Source organism: Garra rufa, chromosome 20 (assembly GCF_049309525.1).
Source record: "Garra rufa chromosome 20, GarRuf1.0, whole genome shotgun sequence".
Taxonomy (NCBI): Eukaryota; Metazoa; Chordata; class Actinopteri; order Cypriniformes; family Cyprinidae; genus Garra; species Garra rufa.
Window position 1 is genome coordinate 21,505,041 of NC_133380.1, and position 21,312 is coordinate 21,526,352.

A 21,312-nucleotide genomic window follows, 5' to 3' on the forward strand; every position below is an offset into this window, starting at 1 on the left:
AAATGTAAATTATTGCTGTGATACAAAGCTGAATTTCCAGCATCATTACTCCAGTCTTTAGAGTCACATGATCCTTCATAAATCATTCTATATATGTGACCCTGGACCACAAAACCAGTCTTAAGTCGCTGGGGTATATTTGTAGCAATAGCCAAAAATACATGGTATGGGTCAAAATTATAGTTTTTTTCTTTTATGCCAAAAATCATTAGGAAATTAAGTAAAGATCATGTTCAATCAAGATTTTTTGTAAAACTCCTATCGCAAATATATCAAAATGTAATTTTTGTTAGTAATATGCATTGTTAAGAGCTTAATTTGGACAACTTTAAAGGTGATTTTCTCAGTATTTTGATTTTTTTTGCACCCTCAGATTCCAGATTTTCAAATAGTTGTATCTCGGCCGAATATTGTCGGATATTGTCCTATCCTAAAAAACAATACATCAATAGAAAGCTTATTTATTGAGCTTTCATATGATGTATACATCTCAGTTTTGTCAAATTTTACCTTATGACTGGTTTTGTGGTCCAGGGTCACATATATATATATGCTGATTTATTATCAATGTTAAAAACAGTGGAACCTGTGATTTTTTTTTTTTTTTCTTTAACAAATAAAAAGTTGAAAAGAACAGCATTTATTTAAAATATAAACATTTTGTAACCATATAAACTACCATCTAAAAGTTTGGGGTCAGTAAATATTTTTATTCTTTCTTTTTTTGAAACAAATAAATACTTTTCTTCACCAAGGATATGTTAAATTAATAAAAAGTGATAGCGAAGACTTATATTGTTAGAAAAGGTTTATATTTTGAATAAATGCTATTCTTTTTAAATATTCATTCATCAAGAATCCTAAAAAAAAGAATCACATTATATTAAGCAGCACAATGGTTCGATGATAACAGTAATTAATCAGCATATTAAAATGAGTTTTGATAAATCATGTGACACTGTAAAAAAAAAATATATAAAAAAAAGTAATGGCTGATAAATATTCAGCTTTGCATCACAGGAATAAATTATACTTTAAAATATATTAATATAGAACACCATTATTTTAAACTGTAATAATATTTCACACTATTCAGCCTTGATGAACATATAAGAATTCTTTAAAATTAATTATTAATTATTCATTTTTATTTCTCAAAGAATCGTAAAAAAGTATCACATGTTCCAAACATTTTTGGATTACATTTATTGATAATAAATCAGCATATAAGAATGATTCCTGAAGGATCATGTGACACTGAAGACTGCAGTAATGATGCTGAAAATTCAGCTTTGCTTCACAGGAATAAATTATATTTTAAAGTGTAATAAAATAGAAAACTGTTATTTTAAATTGTAATAATACTACAAATAAATGCAGCCTTGATGAGTATAAGAAACCTCTTTAAAAAACATTAAACATCTTACAGATCCCATAATTTTGAACGACACTAAGTAAAAACATCTGACAGACACAAAAGTAAACTTGTGCACTTCTGCCAATAAAGCAAAACATCAAAACAACTAACACATTCAGAAATCCATGGCAATTTTTCAATTAGCACACACATTGTTATGCAAATTCTTTCACAAATTAACTGCAAATCAAATTGTTATAAGTAATTAAAACAAATGTACTATTAGAGAAATGGAAATAGAAGCATTTTCACTCTGGTTTTAGACTTTTGTAACTCACTATGTGCGCTTACTAGCAACTTTATTGCTGTCATTATTAAATGTGTGGAACGGTGTGTACAGAGACAGCGTGATACTGGCCCTGAATGTTTATCAACCATTTATGACTGTTTGATTATAAAAAAAAATCATTACTGAAACAGTGGTAATTCCGTGATCGTTCTCTGACCACTATTTTTATTTTTGTTTTTATTCAGATTCTGGAGAAACTAACCGATGAGGGTTGGAGTGCTGAAAATGTGTTTTTCGGTTGCGGAAGTGCACTCCTGCAGAAAATCAACAGAGACACGCTAAACTGCGCTTTTAAGTGCAGCTACGTGGAGACCAATGGCAAAGGCGTAAGTATTTTTTTATTTTTTATTATTTCACTTAAACGTTACAAAATAAGTAAATTTAATTATTTATTTTTTTTATATGACATCATTTGTGTTTGCATAGATGGACGTCTATAAGCAGCCAGTGACGGACCCGTCTAAAGGATCCAAGCGTGGTCGTCTCTCTCTGAGGAGAAATTCCGACGGCTTCATTGAGACGGTGGAAAGAGGAGCGGGCAAACCAGAGGAGGTTAGATCTGCTGTTTTCTCTTTCTTTGCAGCATCTTAAATCCTTATTTCCCAGATTTTTCCCAAAGAAATTCATATGAACATAGTGTGCCACATTTTTGCATTTATTTATTTTTTTTTCCCCACATTAAACTTTGGTGAACAGTGGATACTATAGTCTATATACATAATTGCATTTAATTCTATGCTAGTTCTAAGCTGAGTCATAAGTTTTTGAACAGTACGTTTTTTTAATGTTTTTTAAAGAAGCCTCTTCTGCTCACCAAGCCTGCATTTATTTGATCCGAAGCACAGCAAAAACAATAACATTTTAAAATATTTTTACTATTTAAAATAACTGTTTTCTATTTAAATATATTTAAAAATCTAATTTATTCCTGTGATTTGTCAGCATCATTACTCCAGTCTTCAGTGTCACATGATCCTTCGGAAATCATTCTAATTTGCTGATTTGCTGTTCAAGAAACATTATTATTATTTTTATTATCAATATCTAAAACAGGATTCTTTGATGAACAGAAAGATCCCAAGATCAACATTTATTTGAAATAAAAAGCTTTTGTAACATTATACACTATACCAAAAGCTTGAAGTCAAATTGTATTATTTTTAAATTTTTTGGGAAATAAATTATAAAAATGATAAAGCCATTTATGATGTTACAAAAGATTTCTATTTCAGATAAACGCTGTTCTTCCGAACTGTCTATTCATCAAAGAAACCTGAAAAAATTCTACTCGGCTGTTTTCAACATAAAAATGAATGTTTTTTGAGCAGCAAATCAGAATTTTAGAATGATTTCTGAAGGATCATGTGACTGGAGTAATGATGCTAAAAATTGAGCTTTGAAATCATATGAATAATTTAATTTTAAAATATGTTCAAATAGAAAACAGTTATTTTAAATAGTAAAAATAGTTCAAAATCTGTACAGTTTTTGCAGTACTTTGAATCAAATAAATGCAAGCTTGGTGCACAGAAGAGACTTCTTTAAAAAACATTACAAATCTTACTGTTCAAAAACGTTTGACTGCTAGTGTATATTTAGTCAAAAATACAGTAAAACAGGAATATTGTGAAATATTATTACAATTAAAATATTTTCTTTTGAAATTTTAAAATGCAGTTTATTTCTGTGATGACACAGCTGAATTTTCCAGATCGTCACACTGGTCTTCAGTGTCACATGATTCTTTAGAAATCATTCTAATATGCCGATTTAACTTTATAGGACATGTTGGTGACTGTGTTTGAAAACGGGACCATCCTGCAGGAGTACACTCTGGATGAGATCCGTAAAGCTGCTCAGCTTTGGGAGGATGATATGACCCCTTCCCAGCACAACAAAGAGGACGCCACTACTCTGGAGATCCACCAGAAACACATAATGAACGGCGTGCATTAATATACACATTATGCGCGTTGTACTAAACACTGCCCCCTACAGACCAACCACAGACCTATTCCACAACACTCAGATGTTCGTCAGTATAGCAGAACACAGTGTTGCTAAAACACTACACAAATACATATCACATCTGACTTTTAGACTTCTGAGGCAACCCTTACATTTTGGATTTGGTTGCCAGAGTTTTTTTTTATTAGCGCCTCTTTCATTTTACCACACTTTGAGATGCCAAATATCTTTGTTGGTGCTTCAGCATGAATACGTTTCAGGAGTATCTTGACGGCAGGGTTTGCATTCGATTGATTGTAATGTTGTTAAAGCATCATCTGGCAGTACATTGATAAATGAAGGAAACTTCATTTGAGATGATCTAATGATTGGCGTTCTGCACATGATCCAGTTTTTTTATGTGACGACGTAAAATGAAAATGCAAAAATTAGATTTAGAAATCACTAGCTGTTTTACATTTGGTAGATTTGGGCTGGTCTTTTCATATTCTTTTGAAGATGCCCATAATGCCAAGATAGCAATGATGCATTTTTTACTCAAATAAACTAATTCCATGTTGTCTTCAACATATAGATACAGACTTGAAGATTATCCACCCGCTTTGTGTCTTCTTGCTGTTACTTAACTCAGTTAAATTTGCTTCCTGACCTCTTAGAATAATATTTTTGTTGGATTTCTCTGGTTTTCTTAGAACAGTTTCTTATAATCATTTTCAATGGAGTTAGTGCTGCATAAAAAATAACCGAAAGTTTTCCGGATAATAGTTCTAGTGTGATTTATGTGGAGTTGGTTTTTGACTTCCATCTGAGATACGCAGAATACATCACACAAACACTTCCCAGTATTCTGTCTCAAAACAGCTGCTGATGGTGCCTTAAAAACCACTCGGACCTCAGTGCCGGTCATTATCTCTTGCTTCGTCCTCTCCACCCCTCATTTTTCACACTTAATAATGGCCATCATGCTGAATTTCTCCTTTTTATCCTTCCCTATGCTCTCCTTCTGTGACTCACATATGAATGATGTTCTATTTTTTTGCGGTTGCCTTATGTTTTTCTTGCTGACAGGCTTCTGTCATCTATATGCAGTGGGTTTAATTACAGTGTACATTGATTATTGTGTCATCATCTTTGCGTTGGATCATGAAAATGACGAACATCTGAAATGAAGCAGTTTGACCCTACCTCTTGTTTTTTTAACCAATAAGACTGTATATTAATATGAAGTGATGATAAATACACTTAAAATACATTTATTCTGTTGTGTAAATACTCTTTAATGGTAGTTTCGATGATAAATTTTGTCTTGGAATTTTAGCGCTCTTGTTGCATTGTTTGATTTTACGAAAGTGATATTTTGAAAGACAAAAATATATATAATAAATATAAATTGAACTTCTTTGTCTTGATATTTAACATCCTCCATCTCATCCTTTCTTTTAGGGTATGTTTTGGCCATTTCTAAAGGAAAAAAAATCATAGAAACAATATATTTACCAAAAGCAGTGATGGCCATGATGGTGCCAGTATGTCTGGATTCTGTCCCAGTTTTTTAATTGGATAAAAACAGTGTGCCCTTTTGGACAGCCTCCTTCCTTCATAACTGTCATAGCAGAAAAGGAATGGAATGCCAAAGGAAGGAATGTGAATTTCAGAATGAAAACAGTTATGTGTTAATTTGGTCTGCATGTTGTTTACAGAAAAATCTGTATTTTCAAATTCCAGTGACACTTGACAAGGGTTTATATTCTGAAGTTTATATTCACCAGAAGATGGTTTGCCTTGGTTTTATTGTTGCACAATTATATTGTATTCACATGAAATTTACTTTTAAAACACATCATAGTTGGCATCCCGATAGAGCTGTCACTAACATTTTTTGTAATCGAGTAATCTATTCTTGCGATTAATTGAGTAATCAGATATATATATTTCTGTACGTCTCTGATCTTTATCCATGTGTAATATTGACTAAAGTACAGCATTTCATTCAAACATCCACTTAATCTTTAATATTTTATAGATTAATATAATAATTAATCTAATTTAATATAATATTTTAATATCCACTTAATCTTTAATATCTGTCCATTTCTTTACGGCAGAAATGCTACAGCCACGGTATTTTCTTAAATATGTGGACGTCAAAACGGGTAAACTCCGAGTGGTTTGAGCTTTTATTTTGAAATCACGGTAAAATCTACTTTTGTATTTTTTGTTTGCTTATGATTTTAAATGATTTACCTTACAGTAGGATGGAGTTTGAAACGCTCCACAAATGTAAATGATAACCGTTCCTGTAGAGACTATGAACGGAGCTACTCACGTATGTAACCTTACTAACCTACATATATGTAACGTTATATATCGGCATATTAGTTAATTGATTTGTAGCGTTTGTGAATTCATAATAGCATTATGCTTTATTATGGGTTTAATATATTATGAAGCAGTGGAAAACGGTCTAATAATGCGTTTCATGGATGCTTGTCCGTGGAATGCGCAACTTCCGGTATTTTGCCGGTTACTTGACACTGGCGTCCGAAATCGCATACTTCAGTAGGTACTACATTTAAATTTGAACGTACTTCCCGACCGTATATAGTATGAATATGGGTAGTATGAATGGAATTCGGACGTACTCAAGGGGCAACCTTCCGGTCTCCCTCGTGAAACCAACACGGAAGTGACTGAAACTGCAATTCATCGACTGGCCGCTTGAGGCTGGCTGCAAAAGGGAGTCAATCCCATTGACACTCCATGTTAAAATGCCCAACTTTACAGCAGAAAAAAAGTATGTTTACAGCCTGGTTCAAAAAATGGTTTTGGTCTATATAGCTAGTTTTGCCCTTCATGTCAACTGTGAGGGGGGTGAATTTTTTTATAACTCATCGGTTTAAGTTATATTAAGCCTTAAAGTTCAGCATAATTAAGGGCGTGGCCACTTGAGTGACAGGGGGATTGCCGCTGCTGTCACCGTCGCTCTAGGCGGGCGTGGTTTCAGCAACCAGCTCCACCCACGTCCCGCCTTTTTGCCCATTTTTGATTATCCGGGAGTGACGCGCGATGACGCGATTCCAAGATGGCGCGGCCGAATCCCGCCCACTATGAGCTTCAAATTAGCGCTTCAGAATCCTACGGGTGACGTCACGGATACTACGTCCATATTTTTTACAGTCTATGGACGTACTACATCCGCCATGTTGATGTTGTCACGTGTCATGCGTCTCCACTTTCCGCCAGTTTTCGAATATGGCGACTCCTCTCCTGGAGCCTCATGGGATAGGAAAGTGTCCATGGTATGCCTACTACAGAATTTGGGCGGAAGCAGTAGGTCATCTGGATACTTCTCGCCTACAGTATTTCGAATACTATGAATTCGGACATACTACTCACCTCACATACTGTTTTTCGCATACTATATATTAGGGAAGTATGCGATTTCGGATGCAGCATAGGATTTTTTTAAATCGAGTAATCATGGCAGCCCTAATGCCGAAGCTCCTATTGTCGTTACGTTCAAGCTATCAATGCAGCAGTAACCTAAGGTACAAAAGTTAAAAGGAACGTGGTTGCACCTTGTTTACCCCTAAATAGTAGCCTACTAGAGTATTTTCATAAGGCATCATCAGTCGGCCATATTGGCGGCACTGAACATAAGCAATGCCACTGAACCAAACAGAACTATCAAATTTTGCTAATTGCTGCTGTGCTGACAATGGTCCATTATTGTCGTGTTTTGGGCTGGAGTCTTTGGTTTGGACCGGGGAAAACATTTGGAGTACTATGTCTGCCAAAACTGCCAACATATCAAGGAGAAGAGTGCAAAAAACTGTCTGAGGTTGGCCAAACTGAACCAGGATTTCCAGGGCAGGAATCTTGACAACATTTGTGTTTGTTTTTATCATTTCCAGTCAGGTAGGTGAAATATTAGGCTAATATCCTTATTAATACTGCTTGTACAAATCTTTACCCCCATTACCTTAAGTTTGTCAAAATATTGCGGCCTTTCCTGCTTACTAAGTCCTTCTCTATATGATTTAGTAGCTTTCACGTGTTTTTTCCGTGGTTTAGACAGCATAAATTAGCAGAGCAATGCAATCAATGCTGTTGTTTACATCGGAGTATTTCCAATATGGCCGTGCAACTGGGTAACTGACCAAACCGTGAAGTGCAAACTCTCTATTAGTAGCTTAAAAGTACATTTTATTACTTACAGGCCCGGTTTCACAGACAGGGCTTAGACTAAACCAGGATTAGCAGATAGTTCAATTAGGATATTTAAGTAATTTTTATAAACATACTTAGTAAAAAACATTACTGTTGTGCATCTTGAGACAAAACAAAGGCACCGATATATTTTTAGATCAGTCAGTGCAAGTTTCTTTCAGTTCAAACAGCTCAGACTTACATTTTAGTCTAGGACTAGGCTTAAGCCTTGTCTGTGAAACTGGGGGACAGTGTACATAGTAGCACCTCAGTGACAGTTTTGTACCTTTTTATTTTTCCTGAGAGTGTTAATGTGTTTTTTATTTTGTCTGTTGAGCAGGACATGAGAGTTGTGGTTTTACCACAGCAGTGTTTGAGTGAGTTTTCTTTTTAGGCCTAGTTCACCATGTGCAGCATATTTGTATAATGCAATTTTGTCCACTGACCAAAATAGTCACATTCTTTCTATTTAGACAAGGGTTTCATCTGTGGAAGTCAGTAAGCTTATGTGTGTGAGACATCTCAAATATTATTTAAATGAATACCCTTTGTTCTAATATGCTTATTTGGTGCTCATAAAAGATTTATTATTATTATCAAGGTTGAGAAAAGTTATGTTGATAGCTGCTTAATATTTTTGTGAAAACTGTGATCAATTTTTTTTTTTTATCTTTTTCATCATTTGTGATAAGTAGAAACTTCAAAACAACAGCGTTCACACTGTTCAAAAGTTTGGGCTCAGTAAGATTTTTAAAGTCTTTTCTGCTTATCAAGGCTGCCTTTACTTGATTAAAAATACAGAAAAAAATGTAATTTTGTGAAATATTATTGTAATTTAAAATAGTGGTTTTCTGTTTTAATATATTTTAAAATAAAATTTATTCCTGTGATAAAAAAGCTGAATTTTCAGCATCATTACTCCAACTTCAGTGTCACACTATCCTTTAGAATTCCTTCTAATATGCTGATTTATTGTCCGTGTTGGAAACAGTTGTGCTGCTTATTTATTTTCATTTATTTATTTATTTTAACCTGTGATACTTTTTTTTTTTTTTTTAAAGAACAGCACTTATTTGAAATAGAAATCTTTTGTAACAATATACACTACCATTCAAAGTTTGGGGCCAGTAATTATTTTATTTCTGTCTTTCTTTAAAAGAAATTAATAATTTTATTCAGCAAGGATGTGTTAAATTGATTAAAAAAGTGATAGTAAAAAATACAGTAGAATTTTGAATAAATGCTGTTATGCAATTAAAGAATTTTGAAATAGTATCACATGTTTTAAAAATTATTAAACAACTGTTTTCAACATTGATAATAAATCAGAATATTAGAATGATTTGCGAAGGATCGCGTGACACTGACTCGAGTAATGATGCTGAAAATGTAGCTTTGCATCACAGAAATAAATTATATTTTAAAGTATATTAAAATAGAAAACTTATTTTAAATTGCAATAATATTACTTTTTTTCAGTATTTTTAATCAAATAAGTGGAACTTTGATACGCATGAAAGCATAACTTCGATGAAATCTTACTGATCCCAAACTTTTGAAAGGCAGCGTATGTGAAATAGAAATATTTTATATAATTATGTCTTCACTTTTTTTCTTAATGAAAGATGAGGATGTTTTATCACATGTACTGTAATGAAAGAGAGCCCTCTGTTGATCATTCTAAAAAAGTGCATTTCTAATTTCCCCCTGAAGAACTAAATTTATACTAGATTATTGATTCTGAAGTTACAATCACGTCAATAAAATCGATACATACTCTCATTTTACGCTTTTAACGTTCTTTTCGTTATATTCTTCCAGATTCCAATTCAATTCTTAATATTTTTATCTCTAGGCAGCTCTTAGTAATTTGTTATTCTAATGATGGCTTTTTTAAATCGTGAACATACCAACCAGTACATCTCATATGACTCACAGCACTCATAGGCTAATTCATATAATTAATCTAGTTACGCATGCAATCTATTCAGTGACTTCAGAAAATGCGAGCTATGCTTACACTATTCAATAGGGCTGCTGGTGTTTGCTTGCGCAGGTGATAAAACGAGGCTTGTTTTGTCCAATAATGCCAGTCAGACATATGTGTCTGCTCGCCGTAGATCAGAGAGCAAATGCCATGTAGCAAAGCATCTTCAGAGTAAGTATCTGTTAATTGGCTAACACTGGCACTACTGATAGGCCGCTCGGCGCTCATTGGATTAGTTGCTAAGCAACCTATTTGCTAAGCGTGTTGTCATGGATTCAGATGTTCCGGACGCCCTCCGAAATGGTCTGCTGACCACTGATAACAGGGTGAGGGCGGAGGTAACACTCCAGCTCAGGATGTGCGAGGACGACTGTGTCGCACCTGTCTGACATCCGCGATTGTTCAAATGTCATCGGCGAGCGTCTCTTGTGATGCCGCATCATGATAGACAGCACGTATTGTGTAGGCATGCACACCAACAACAGTCGGTTGCATTCGTTCATTTTTACGACGTCGGTTAACAAAGAAGAGCGAATCGTAAGCGGTACGGTGCTACGTTAATTGTGTCTGCGCGTCTGCTCATTATTTGGTTTCTGTCATTTGTTCTCGTTTCACCCCCGGAATGCAAATTTTAATCCTGATTATTTCCGCCAGATTAGTGGTGCAGAATAAGAGGAGGGATAATGCATTTACACAGCACAATTCCACAATCTCACGTTTTTGTCTTTTATATTTAAGCGTATTTCGCTTCCTTTGTGATTTGGTGTGAGCATGGTGATTGGTTAAGCAGTCTGGTGTGAAAATGGAGCTGAAACCAAATTGAACGTTGCGCCATCTCCATTTATATATAGATGGTTGTCAAAAAAATCTGAAATTCAAAAGAGGAAGTGCTCATTCAGAAACAGCCAGAGGGTACAACACTGCAGCACCACACCAAAGGTTCATCTTTAGCCCTATGAAATGGTTCATTCTCAGTTCTCCAAGATTTTTTTTTTTTCCCCAATACAAAGTCAGTGGGGTCCAGTGTTTTTGTTTGGACACAATTAACATTCATTGTAACACTGTAAAAAAAATAAATAATATATATATATATATATATATATATATATATATATATATATATATATAGGGCTGTCGAAAATAACGCGTTAACGGCGTTAATTATTTTGTTGTTGTTAATTACGTCAAATTTTTTAACGCATTTCACGCATGCGCAGTGTGACGAATCATTTGTCAGGATTGGGGAGCTAGAGGCGAGATGGAGCAAGGTGAGCCTATGGACGGATTCAAATATAAAAAGAATGATGATGGTACAGTTAACAAGTACAAGCCTTTGCGACAGCCCCTCTGCAACTGGAGTGGTTAGCCAAGCTTAGGCCCGGTTCTACTGGGGTAGACGGTGCTATAGCCTACCCTCAAACGAAAGCAAAGCAATTGAAGATCTGACAAACAATCCAGCGTTGTTCATCTCCTGACTAAGTGTAGACGCGATGTAAATAAAATATTCATTGTGTAGTTTAGAAAGCTTTATTGATTATAACGGAACGTTGTGAGATCTCTATGAACTAGATTTGTGACGCTTTTAGTGATAATAAAGGGAGCGCGCTTTGCACTTTCCATGCCATAATCCATTCAGAATTTGTATGAAAATTTCGTTTTTCTTATGTTTTGGGAATTACATCTGTACATCGTACAATTACGTTCATTCTCGAAAGAGCGGTGACTGACACAGTGACAGAGTGGAGAGTGGAAGATACATGAAGCCGCTTTGCTGCATCGAGGCACCAGCTCAATCAATTGCATTTTTTCAGTGGAAACAATTTCAAATTATCCGTCATTTTTGCTCACAAAGGAAAAAGTAATACACCAAAAAACGTTGCAGTGTTTTTATAAAATAAAGAAAACAAAAATGATGCGCTTTCTGTCGTCTTGTTCTTGAACAGGAGTGCTTAACAAAAATAAAGCTAAATGCATGTCTCACAGACATGATAAACATATCTATAGAAAGTTTTAAATTATTACTTAACGAAATAAAACAAATCGAAAACAAAAACTTGTTTAATATGTAATCCTTAACGATAAATTTCTCTCTCAAGGCGCGTCCAAAAATGAAATTGCAGGATCTTTGCGACATTGACTCACATTGACTCACAGTGAATACACTTTATTAATAAATAATTCAGATATGTCCTTACTCTTTCCCCGACACATTTATTATTTATTTTTGCCGGTATTTGTTTTAGCCTACTGCGTGCGATTGAACGCGGATCTCTTCCAGTTGCGCCATCCCAGCCGTTATCGAAAGTAAAAGCGAAAGTCTCGTGTTGTTTCCACCAGCGCGACATTATTGATGGATGTCTAGAATATAAAAAATAAGGAGTAGCCTAAAACAGGCCCGATGCGGGCCCTGGCATAATATGAAAATGTGAAAATTATGTATCCTGTTATTTATATTTTGGTATGCATTTTAGAAAAAAAAAATGGTTAGGATTCAGGTGTTGCAAATAGTGATTAATCATGATTAATCCACTGAAAAGTCTGATTAATCTGATTAAAAATTGTAATCATTTGACAGCCCTATATATATATATATATATCTTAAAACATCTTTAAAAACATGCTAAAAATAAAAAAACAAACTATAAAAATGACAAATACACATTACAAAATTATTTAAACTTTAAACTAAACTTAAAATAAAAACTAAAAATATAAAAAATAATAGCTCATGCAAGATATTAATAAATACTATGAAAGCATAGTATATGAATAATACTAAAATAACACTGATTACAACATATCCATTTTGGGTAAACAGACCTGTTAAAATGCAATAAAATAAAATAAATACGAATATTACAGAGGTTTGGAACGACATATGGGTGAGTATATATTTTTATACATTTTAATAAAAAAATCTTAGAATTATTTAAAACTATCAATAACTAAAAACTTAATATTAAAAAATATACAAATAATACCTAATTCAAAATATTAATAAATACTATAACATTATATGGATAATACTAAAATAAAATGATGATAAAATATTTAATTTTGGGTGAACTATTCTGTTAAAATAAAATAAAATATATTACAATAAATAAGAAAATCATAGAGATTTTTGGTATCTGGTAATTGGTAATATAAATCTAGCTATCAATGTAACAAAAACTTAATATTAAAAAATATAAAAATAATACCTAATCTAAAGTATTAATAAATACTATAGTAGCATATGGATAATACTAAAATAACGATGACAAAATTTTACATTTTGGATGACCTGTTAAAATAAAATAAAATAAAATAAATAAGAAAATCACAGAGGGGTTGCAACCACATATGAGTGAGTATATATTTTTATATATTTTATTTTTTAAAAAAATCTGTAAATATTTAAAACTTAATATAACTATTAACTTAATAAATATAGATATAAAAAACAAAACTAACAAAAATGACAAAATTAAATGACAAAATTACTAAAACTAAAAAAAGACAATGAAAAAACAGTAGCTAATGTAAAATATTAATAAATACTACAATAGTATAAAATTAACTAATGACAAAATTTTCAATTTTAGGTAAACTATCCTGTAAAATAAATGGTAGTACTAAAATGACTGAAACTGAAATAAAAAAGTTAAGCTAAATAGAAAAATAAAAAGCCAAACTATAAAAAATTTAATTTTTTAAATAATAGCTAACTATTAATATAACTAAAAACTTAATATTAAAAAAATGTTTTGTTATATTCTAAAAATATTATATTAAATATATTATTATATCTATAAAAAATAAGCTAAATAGACATTTAGAAATTTACATTTAAGCATGATGCCAGCCCATCAGTTAACTAGCATGGAAAGAATCAAACTATATTATCCTCACTCTACATGGATTTTTCTTCTCTCTGCTCGTTTCATTCAGCCGCCAAGAACCCCTAGGTGCGCAGCGTCTGAATGCAGACTGAACCGGTTTTACTGTGGGAGTTGCATGCTTATTCAATGTGGCAACTGTTGGCACAACTGGAGGAAGAGATCCAGCCATGTCGTAATTGTTCTGAGAGCTGCGCTGTGCCTCTCAGACTCTCAGTGCAGGTTAAGTGACTGTCTTAGCCACTGCCATAATTCCTTGGCGAGCGAGCGGCGGTGTGAAACAGAATGATGCTGATTGTTCCCCAGGTCGCTCCATCATGCGTGCACATTCCCGAGGCTTATGTCTGCGCTATTGTGCCGCACTTTATTCCAGATGCCAGTCATGCCACATCTAGCCTCTTCCCAGGCGGAGAAATTAGGACTGACGAGTGGCACTATGCCACCACACATTCAAACATTACTGCTGAACCTGAGGCAGTATGGCAGCATAGTAAAAAGGTGTTACGTAACATCATTTACCTATTATATAGTACACTACAAGTGCTTGAAATTATTGTGGGTGTATGTGCTCTTGCTATTCATTAAATTACAATTTTATACACTTTATCCAAAAAAGCCTAATGTGCATTTATGGTACAGAAACATTTGTACACCTCCTGCAAGCACCAGAACACAGCAACCTCAATATTAAAGGAACACTCCACTTTTTTCAGAAATAGGCTCATTCTCCAACTCCCCCCGAGTTAATAAGTTGAGTTTTACCGTTTTGAAATCCATTCAGCCGTTCTCCTGTTCTGGCGATATCACTTTTAGCATAGCTTAGCATAGATCATTGAATCCTATTAGACCAATAGCATCACGTTCAAATATGACCAACGAGTTTCCATATTTGTTGTATTTAAAACTGGACTCTTCTGTAGTTATATCGTGTACTAAAACCGGTGGAAATGCAAAGCTGTGAGTTTCTAGGCTGATAAGATTAGGAACTACACTTCCATTCCGGCGTAATAGTCAAGGAAGTTTGCTGCCGTAATATGGCCGAAGCAGGCGGAGTATTATCAGAAATGAGTTCCCAGCTAGTTTAGCATTTGCACATGTGCTGCGTGGTATTACTGCTCCTGCTTCAGCCTTATTACGGCAGCAAACTTCCTTGACTATTACGCCGGAATGGGAGTGTAGTTCCTAATCTTATCAGCCTAGAAAATTGAAGCTTTGCATTTCCACCGGTCTTAGCACACGATATAACTACAGAAGAGTCAAGTTTTAAATAGGACAAATATGGAAACTCGTTGGTCATTTTTGAACGTGATGCTATTGGTCTAATAGGATTCAATGATCTATGCTAAGCTATGCTAAAAGTGATATCGCCAGAACAGGAGAATGGCTGAATGGATTTTAAAACGGTAAAACTCAACTTATTAACTCGGGGGGAGTTGGAGAATGAGCCTATTTCCAAAAATAGTGGAGTGTTCCTTTAACATCGATAAAGAACATTACAGGAATAAAAAGGCATCCAAACCGTGCAACATTATGACACCTATAGTGTTAGCAAGTCCAAACTACTGAAATCATGTAAATAAATCTAAATAGAATTTAGTCGTGTTAGACGGCATATTAAATTTAATGCAAAAGGAGCTACCCTAACAATACTAAGGTCTATCTAATCTATAAAACTGCATAAAGAGATAATCACTTTTGTAAAAAAGACATTAGAATGTTTATAAAACTGTGCTGCATGAATGTGCTCCAAAAATAAAAATTGTCATTAATTACTCACCCTCATGTCCTTCCAAACTAAGCCCAAACCCAAGACTTCATCTTTGTTCATTTTTGGAACACACATGAAGATATTTTTGATGAAATCCGAGAGCTTTCTGATTTTGCAGCAACGCAACTGACACGTTTAAGGCCCAGATAGGTAGTAAGGAAACTGATAAAATAGTCTGTGTGACATCAGGGGTTCAAGCACTTTAAGACATTTAAGCACATATAAAAAAAAGTTATTACATTTTTTTTTGGCAAATCCTGGTAATTTACCATAGAAATTTACAATTTAAAACTTTGCATGCTTTTTTTAATCACAGGTTTTGTGAAGTTTTGAGTTTTCGTTAAGGCTTTATAGGCTTTGGGGTATATTTGGACAGGCCACTTTTCTAGATGACCTCAAAATAGCTAAACAAAGGGTAAATTTCAAATTTTTCAGTCCAGAGAATTGCACTGCAGTGTTTTTTCCCCAGATTGAGCGAAAAACCTAGGACTAGTTTGCAAAGTTTTTTTTTTTTTTTTTTTTTTACATTTTCTCAATTATTTAACAAAGGATTTGATTGACAGCAGTGGTTCTAGAGGTAAAGTTATTTGAAATAAGGAGGTGTGTCGTATGATACAAATAATTTGCGCATGTGGGAAAAACCGTGCAATATAAAATAATTTAATTTACGCCCTTGAAAAGCCCCCCAGTGGCTGATTTCTTTCAAATTTCTCACAGAAATGCATGAGTTAAACAGGCCCACCGAGTTTCATTCTAATCAACCTCTGTTAACCTTGTCTAATCTGTGGTCAATGTTTATCGGCCTATGGCAGCAATGTGTTTTTGAGACACGCAAATGTCCTTATAGACGCTTGTGGCACTTTGGGCTAAGACCTTGCATACCCATTTTCATGTAGATAGGACAAACAGTTGCGTAGTTATTCTTCTTCATGCGCCACCAAGTGGCCAAGCTCCGCGCCTTTTTTTTTTACGTGACCTCAGATTGACCTCTCATATATGTGTTGTAAGTTTGGCGAAGATATTTTATTCTATTCAAAAGTTACAAATGTTTTAGTAAAGGTAGCCCTGCCCCTTTCAAACGTTTTGGCTTCCCTTTGCGACAAAGAGTAGAAACTTTATAATAATTATTGTTATTTACTCTCTAGAGAATCTTCCTGCACTGGTTTGGCTCAGATCGGGCGAAGAACCTAGGATTAGTTCACAAAAGTAGTTTTTTTTTTTTTTTTTTTTTTTTCAAAAAATGCGAACTACCCGAAAATTCCCCAGGATGGCGGACGAATCCAAGGCTTGCGTTCTGTCCGGTGTGAGAGAAAGGATTTTAATGACACAGGACACCTGAGTCTGCGACAAACGGGTTTGGAGCGATTTTGTACCTTTGATCACTGTAGCGCCACCATCAGACCGATTTGGGCATGACGTTGTAGATGGTTTAAGGACTACCGTCTCTCCAAGTTTCAAGTCTCTGTAACTTACAGAGGGGTTTGGAGCGATTTTGTACCTTTGATCACTGTAGCGCCACCATCAGACCGATTTGGGCATGACGTTGTAGATGGTTTAAGGACTACCGTCTCTCCAAGTTTCAAGTCTCTGTAACTTACAGAGGGGTTTGGAGCGATTTTGTACCTTTGATCACTGTAGCGCCACCATCAGACCAAATTGGGCATGACGTTGTAGATGGTTTAAGTACTACCGTCCCTCCAAGTTTCAAGTCTCTGTAACTTAACTTTTTGGGTAAATTTGGACAGGCCCCTTTTCTAAACAACCCCATTATAGCTTGCTAAAGGGTAAATTTCAACATTGTTTTGATAATTATTGGCCTAGAGCGTCCAGAGAATTGTACTGCAGTAGTTTTTCCCAGACAGACAAAAGTAGTTTTTTTTACATTTTCTCAATCATTTAACAAACGATTTGATTGTCAGCAGTGGTTCTAGAGGTAAAGTTATTTGGAATGAGGAGGTCTATTGTGTGATACGAATACGGTGCGTATGTGTGAAAAATCCTTTACGCCCTTAAAAAAATGCGATATGAACTCCAGTAGCTGATTTCTTACAAACCTTTAGGGGCATGAGTCAAACAGGCCTACCGAGTTTCATTCCGATTGTCCTCGGTTAACCTTGTCTAATAGGTGCTCAAACTTTATCAGCCTCTGACGACCATGTTTTTTTTTTTGGTTTTTTTTTGAGATACACAAATGTCCTTGTAGCCACTTGTGGCACTTTGGACCAATTTTTGTACCGATTGTACCTATGTGTTCCGATTTTTTCCATTTTATAGCACCACCAAGTGGTCAAGTTATGTGACTTTTTTCATGTGAGGTCAGATTCAGCTCTTACATGCATTGTGAGTTAGCTATTTTAGTAAAGTCATCCCTTCCCCTTTAAACAGTTTTGGTGTCCCTTTGCAACTTTTTTTTATAATTATTGATATTTCTTTGGTTTGGTTTTAGTTCACAAAAGTAGGTTTTTAAAAAATGCTAAATACCCAGAATGGCAGACAAATCCGAGGCATGTGTTTAGCTGGCGTGAGCCAATGATTTCAATGACAGAAGACACTTGAGTCTGCGTCGAACAGGTTTAAAATTATGAGCAATTTTGTAGTTTTGTAAAATTCTGTCAGGCCGATTGGTGTGAGCCTTGGTGACGTTGTTGATGATGTAAATACTACCATCCCTCCAAGTTTCAAGTCTGTACGACTTATGGTTTGGTCTTCACAATTCGTTTCATGGGGAGATTGCTGATCCTTGGCCGTTCTAACAATTACAATAGGGTTTCAACGCCTTGAAACCCAGGGCCTTGAACATGTCAGTTGTGTTGCTGACTACACAGGATCGGAAAGCTCTCGGATTTCGTAAAAAATATCTTAATTTGTGTTCTGAAGATGAATGAAGGTCTTACGCGTGTGGAACAACATGAGGGTGAGTAATTAATGACAGAATTTTCACTTTTGGGTGAACTTTCCCATTGAGTTAGAGTGCTAAAATAACTCAAATTAAATAAATTAAAACGTTATAAAAAAATATGTGAATATATTTAGAAAAAACAGCAAAATTACTAAAACTGTAACAAAAATTTAAATGAAAACAATAATACAATAAAAAATCTTGTTTAAAAATATATGGTTTATCAATAAAATAACACTGCTAAGCAACCTATCTGCTAAACGTGTTGTCATGCATAGTTAACTGGATTTGTATGTACCTATAATCAGTGTTGGGTGTAACGCGTTACTTTGTAACGCGTTACTGTAATAATATTACTTTTTCCAGTAACTAGTAGTGTAAGGCACTACTCGTCTGAAAATTGTAATATTATTACAGTTTTCCCGAGGTAGTTACTTGCGTTACATTTGCCAGTAGCACCTTCATCACACACAATGCACACGACAACACAGAGAACAGAAGGGAAGGGGAGGGGGGCGTGAATGGAACAGTGATTGGTCTGGGTTTGGCACGAGGTATCATTAAATTACCATCACCGATTGGTCGACACCCGGCAGCCAACAGCAGAGCGGCACTTGCAAATAGAGACCTGCAAACCCGCGGGACCCAACGCAACAGAGTGCGGCGCGGGACAAAACTTGATGGACAAGTGCGTGTGCTGGCGCGGGCGGGTAGAGACTCGTGTGTGTGTGTGTGTGTGTGTGTGTGTGTGTGTGTGTGTGTGTGTGTGTGTGTGTGTGTGTGTGTGTGTGTGCGCGGGATGCGGGAAAATAAAATGATTCGCGGGACTCCCGCAATATAGAAATATCTAAACATAAAATATCAACAAAAAAAACAAAAAAAAGTTATTCATCTATTGCACAAAAACAGCAAGAACAACATATATGATTAGTAAGAGCAAGAATAGGCAGTTTCGATTTAAAACTTGTTTGCAGCATGAGCAATGTAGCCATCTGCTGATTTTTGGAACGCATCGCCAATCAATGGTGTTTAAGATAGAATTCACTCACTGCTCAAAAGTTTTGAACAGTGCTGAATATTGCGTGCTTACGAATCACAACACACGTAGACCTTTATGAAAGATTAATTGTGCATAATATCCATTGTGTTATAAGAGCTTTATGAGATCGCGTATGCACTGGATGCACGTCATGCTTTTTTGTTAAGAATGACAGTTTTTTGTGTAAGAAAAAAAAAATGTAACTAGTAATATAACTAGTAATATAACTAGTTACTTTCTCCAGGGAGTAATAAAGTAAAGTAAGGCATTACTATTTTTGAGAGTAATATGTAATATGTAATATATTACTTTTTTGAGTAACTAACCCCAACACTGCCTATAATATACTTCTATAGAGACTATTCAGAGTAACTGGCATAATGAGTGTGACATTCTCTCCGAAATAAAGCACCAATTGTTCTCTATTTGCCCCTAAAGGGATCTGAAGCCAGGTGTTCTGCAGTTGCAGGTTGTGATGCGTGTAGACACCTGTCTGTGTGATGCACCTGAAAGGAATATTGTTAGTCCTACTTTAGTATCACCAAAATGTACAACATTACCAGAGTTCTGTGACATTTTACATTTGTTGATCCCAAGAGTCCTTCGCTTGCACTGGAAAAGGCGAGGGCAACAGCTGAGATGGCATCAGGTGTGTGCATGTTTTGGGGTCTTTCTCATAATAACCGAAAGAACAGTGATCAGGCTAGACTTGACCTTGGAATGGCAGGCAAACGCAGATCTAAATGCAAGCACACACCAATACACAGTGAACTTCAAATGAACAGTGTCTGATAAAAATGTCATTGGGGCTCATGTCCCTGTAGGCTTCATTTTGACACTTACACTTCCTGAAGTCTTTTTCCCCTCATTCTCAGCGACTGCTTGAGTCCCTTTAAGCAGTATCTGATCTAAGTGAAATTAGGTGTGTGTGTTGCAAGCAAGATAAAAAGAAAAAATGCCATCGGTGACTTGATTCCAGCTGACTTTGTATACTGTATACGTACATGGTGACAAATATTGGCTAATATTATTATATGTGAAGAATAAATAGAATAAATCTCTTCTTTTCTATCTACACCAATCTTTATTTATCCCAAGGTGTCTTTTTTCCTTAATATTTTAAATGAATGGTTTTGTAAACACAACCAAAGCAAATATATGCATATATATGCATAACATAGTCATGCATATTTTCACATTATCATCTTGATTCTTTGCCCAGCCTTCTTGGTTGAGTTAAAGGAGATCATGATTATGTAATATAGCTGAGTTGGAACCTCGACTGAGTTTCCACACACTTGAGTGAGCTTTAAGCAAATGTCACTGGACATAGAACTACCCCTACAAAATACTGAATGGTAACCTGAATAAACAAAATGTAGCCTAATAATTATGCTACACATACACATGTGTTAGAGAGGAATAGCTACCTTATTCCTACTTAAATTTGAACGAGCGAACAGACATGTTCAGTCTATATTTTAAGACCCAGTAAGCCAACATATTTTGGACTGACGAAACTATAGTTTATAGCGCAAATAAATTGTAATTAGATCGTCCAGTAGAGAAAAACACTATGGCCACGGTTCATTTGATCAAACCCAATCCCTGTCTGTCTCCATGGAGCTCCAGAGCGTCTTTAAACCCGAACACACTCGGCTATTTCCGTACACATAAGCGATTTTAGCCGAAGACATTCGACTCTTTTCGTATTCCGAAGCGATTTGTGATTAGGATACTCGGCTTTTCCAGTGTAGAGAGTTGATTAAATCCGAAGTCTCTCGGCTACTTTCGTATGGAAAAACGACTAGTGCCGAAGTTACTCGGCTCTTTCCGTATGGAGCAGCGATTGTAG

At 35.1% G+C, this 21,312-nt stretch overlaps 1 protein-coding gene across 1 annotated transcript in view; it reads left to right on the plus strand.

The window, feature by feature from the left end:
• nampt2 (nicotinamide phosphoribosyltransferase 2) overlaps positions 1-5,069 on the plus strand; it is a 65,293-nt gene extending 60,224 nt beyond the window's left edge. The window contains exons 9-11 of the mRNA XM_073825790.1: positions 1,892-2,032; positions 2,133-2,258; positions 3,489-5,069. Of these exons, the coding sequence (XP_073681891.1) occupies positions 1,892-2,032; positions 2,133-2,258; positions 3,489-3,662 (441 nt within the window). The 3' untranslated portion in view covers positions 3,663-5,069. The remainder of the gene's footprint in view (positions 1-1,891; positions 2,033-2,132; positions 2,259-3,488) is intronic.
• Positions 5,070-21,312: the final 16,243 nt, after the last annotated feature.